General features: G+C 41.7%; 1 protein-coding gene across 1 annotated transcript; it reads left to right on the forward strand.

Moving 5' to 3' along the window:
* Window positions 1-222: 222 nt before the first annotated feature.
* On the forward strand, window positions 223-1507 carry LOC106632696. The gene is made up of 3 exons (XM_014331117.2): window positions 223-323; window positions 414-554; window positions 620-1507. The coding sequence occupies exons 2-3, from the start codon at window positions 430-432 to the stop codon at window positions 1290-1292; spliced, it is 798 nt and encodes a 265-aa protein (XP_014186603.1). The 5' UTR covers window positions 223-323; window positions 414-429; the 3' UTR covers window positions 1293-1507.
* Window positions 1508-3805: the final 2298 nt, after the last annotated feature.

Below are 3805 nucleotides of genomic sequence, written 5' to 3' on the forward strand. Positions count from 1 at the left end.
GAGCTCCCAAATCCAAAATTGAATGTGAACAACACACCAGCAATTCTGTGAGCCAAGACAAACAACATCAGTGTAGTTTTTCATACAAGCAAACTGTTTCAAAAGAACTGCTCAAGACTCGTAGCTGCAGAGTCTCTTCCCATTTCCATGAAGAGAGATGAGATAATACTGATGTATATGAAAGAAGCATTTACATCTAATTTGCATAACAGAGACACGTCGGTGCAGCCGTTGTAAACCCTCGAGCCGCCACACTGAGCTTCAGTCACCAAACAGCAACCCGTCGACTCCACAGGTGAGACGCTTCCGACTCCGGCTCTTAGGTGAGTTTGATTCTGTCGTGCAGTGTGGCAGACACTTTGGCAGAAGTCAGCCTGTGCTGAGCTGTAACAACACCAATGTGACCTGTGCAGGTGTGCAGTTTACATCATGTCAGGTGTGCAAATGTCTCTGCTGTCCTGGACCGTGCTGGCCCTGCTGCTGTCAGCTGGAACCAGTCTGGGGCATGTTGATGTGAAGTGGCTGACTAAAACTGTAGAAATCATCAGGACGAGGTGAGGACACCAACAGCATCAGTCACACATCAAAGGCTTTCTCTAAAGTTTGCATTATTTGGCAGGTATACAGAAAGGGGGCAGTTTTGTGCTGCTGTGAAGATCCCAGGGAACCTGGTGAACCAGCTGAATCAGCTGAATCAGGACCTTGAAGCGGTGCTTTCACACGACACCGATGCAGAGATGCAAGAGTCTTTCAACGAAAATGAGGCATTTTATGATGGTGACTCAGTGGTTGCAGCAAAACCTTATGGTGACCATGCAGAATACAGTGTTTTGAAACACATTATGGATGAGTGGAAGAATGAACGTACTGATAACTTCTTGCTCATCTACACATATCTGTCTCCATGTTCAGACAGATGTGCAGACAAAGATGGAAAGAAACATATCCTTGAATTTATTGATTTTATGACAAGCTGGGGCAAAGAGTATGCACTTGTGTTTCAGAAACCTTACTCTGAACGTACAAGAAATTCGGGAAACCGAAGGTCCAATCCTGAAGATGAGTTGAAAAAAGCTCTGACTGCAATTGCAGACGTGATTGGTGATCAATATATATTCCGTTGTTACAAACCAGAGAGCGGTCCATTTCACTGCATCAGATGCTTCTCAGAAACAAAGGACATTGTTGATGAGTGTTATGAGACTAACCAGGAAACGCCAAGTGCAAAGAGAGCTCATTCACCAGACTCAGGCAGTCAGACAGACAGTGATGTAAAGAAAAGGAAGAGCTAGACAGTGACAGTGACAAAAGTAGCGGTTGCAGCAGCACCAATACAAGTTAAAATTTATCGAACAAACCAACATCATCCCTGAACTCACATCTGAGTGATTGAAACTTTATTCATGCTTAAAATAATTTGTTTTCAAATTGATGATTTAAATTCTGTTTAAAATGGTTAAACATTAAATTGTGTTTAAAATGTGAATAAAGTCAATCTTAAAGCTGCTCTGTCTGTCCCTTCTGTTGCAGTCACTCAGAACATCAGCAGAGCTGTGACCGTCACCTGATTAAACTATTATTGGTTTAAATGTAGCACACTATTTACAGGCTGTTCGATAACCTCACCCATTCATGGATCACTCAGCACATCTGCTGCCTTTTTTCTTACCTTCACATTAAAGCAGGTCAACTGTTATAGTTCTTGTTTTTAGTTTTCAGAGTCGATTTAGGAGCTGGCCTCATTTTTGCTATAAGTCAAATAAGAATAATAGAATTGAAATCAGCTGCTCCTCCCGCCGGGCCCTCAGCCCGAGCCCTGCACGAGCTCTGGCCCGTACTTGACCCTGCACCTGCTGTTTTTGGGCGTGTGGGAAAGTTACTCAGCAGCAGGAGGTGGGACTACTGGTACCTTTAAAAGGGGGCCTGGGAAAGCCCTCGGGGCTTTTTTCCTGATGTCTGTCCTTTGGGGTTGGTCCCAACCTGCATGCGCTTACAGCGAACACCCTAGGGGAGCTTTGCTTTTCCTTCTGTTTTGCTGAGCTGCACTGTTCAATAAAACAGCTGGCAGAGAACTTTGCTCCTCTCCTGTGATTTTTGTGTTTTTGACTTTAATTGAAATTGGGAAGCTGAGATTCACCTATTGCTAATCTGAAGAATTACTCTCAATTGTGACAACTACAGCGTCTCTTTGTCTACTTAACAGTGGTTATTATTCAAGGATTCAAGGAGCTTTATTGCCTTCGCGTCACATGCTTATATGAGGTGGAACGAAATTATGTAGACACGGTCCCGGAATGAAAAGAAACAGAATAACGAAGAAACAGAATTTAAGAAAATACTTGCACTCCATCGTTGCCTACCGGAGTTTTGTTTTGTCCGCCTTCTCTCTGTTGCTGTTGCTCTGCCTTCCTGAACTGGAAACGTCTATGTGATGAGAATTGGTAGCGTTCCTGTGGAGCTTGCTCATCTGGATTCAACTGGTTTCCATCTTCCACCCAGTAACTCAGAAGATCCTTTGTTTGGTGACATTAAGGATGCTGAAGATAAAGCAACAGTCAGGAAGACTCAGACTGAATATCCAGGAAATCAGAAAACAGCAGAAGCTCTCTTTAAGGTCTCATGTAAGAGACAGAAGTCGTACAGGTGGAGATCAAACTTGGACACCAAGAAGACCTGTTGAGACTCGATGCCTAAATCTTTGAGTCCGCTGTCAAAGGAGGAGTACACAGTGTGACAGTAGTTTATTGGTTTAGTCTTGTGTCATCAGCGAGGAGGCTTATTTCTTTTCTCAGTGCTGTACAATTACAAAACTGGACTTAAACTTAACACAGTAAGGATGGGACACACTTGTTTGAACTGTAATATAACAGCACCGAAAAACATACTGTTGAGCTCAAGCAGGATAAAGTGATATATTGAGATTGTATCGTGGTGTCTGGTGATTCCCACCAGCTTGACATTTGTGTTCACATCTCACTGTCTTTGTAAATGCTGTAACAGACCCAGGAAGTCTGTGTAGAGTCTGTCTTTGATGACTGATGTCTTCAAGGGTGACTCTTCATGCATCAGTTATCATGCGTGGATGCTGCATAGATCTGCCTTAAAGATTTTTTTTTTTTTTACATATGCTTCATATTAGTACCACTGATTTTCACTGTGTTGTTATACTAGAGGAGAGAAAATAAATGCATTTGCCATCATCAGAGTTTTTTTTTTTTTTTATAAACAGTAAAAATGTGATTTAACCCTTTGGCGTCAACAAACATACCAGTGTCCAAATCACATGACCTATTTAACATAGCAGCAAGATGCAGCAACTTCAAAGTACAGACCAGTTTTTAAATTGAATTGACAGGCCGAGTAAAACCAGAGCTATGATTAAATAATTAGCTCAAAGTGGGTTTTCTGAATACTGTCGTCACATTTGGTGCAGGAAGAAATGGTACAGACTGGATTTTCAAAGGATAGCTTTCGGGGGGGAACAGACATCCAACCTGTTGTTGAAGCATGAGTGAAAAAGTGATTCTATACATGTTTGTGTGAGACAGCCAATACACATGTCACTTCAGACATGGGGTAATATGGGCAAATATGAATTTAAACATCAAACATTTACCTATAGTTCAGTGGGTGGGGTGTGTTTGTTTTGTTTTATTTTTTATTTTTTTATTTTTTTTTTGGGGGGGGCATTAGTAACTTTATTCCAGTGGCCTGTAATATCTAAGGCAGCTCATCAAAATGTCAATAAAAGTATTTTGATTTATCCTCTCCAAATACTGAAATCCTATGTCGATCAGACCAAGCA

Source organism: Haplochromis burtoni, unplaced genomic scaffold (genome assembly GCF_018398535.1).
Source record: "Haplochromis burtoni strain Fernald_Lab_line unplaced genomic scaffold, NCSU_Asbu1 Contig_1422, whole genome shotgun sequence".
Lineage (NCBI taxonomy): Eukaryota > Metazoa > Chordata > Actinopteri > Cichliformes > Cichlidae > Haplochromis > Haplochromis burtoni.

Coding starts and splice junctions, on each gene's coding strand:
- LOC106632696 (XM_014331117.2), top strand. CDS start 430: ATGTCAGGTGTGCAAATGTCTCTGCTGTCCTGGACCGTGCTGGCCCTG. Junction 555..619: donor GTAGAAATCATCAGGACGAG/GTGAGGACACCA, acceptor ATTATTTGGCAG/GTATACAGAAAGGGGGCAGT.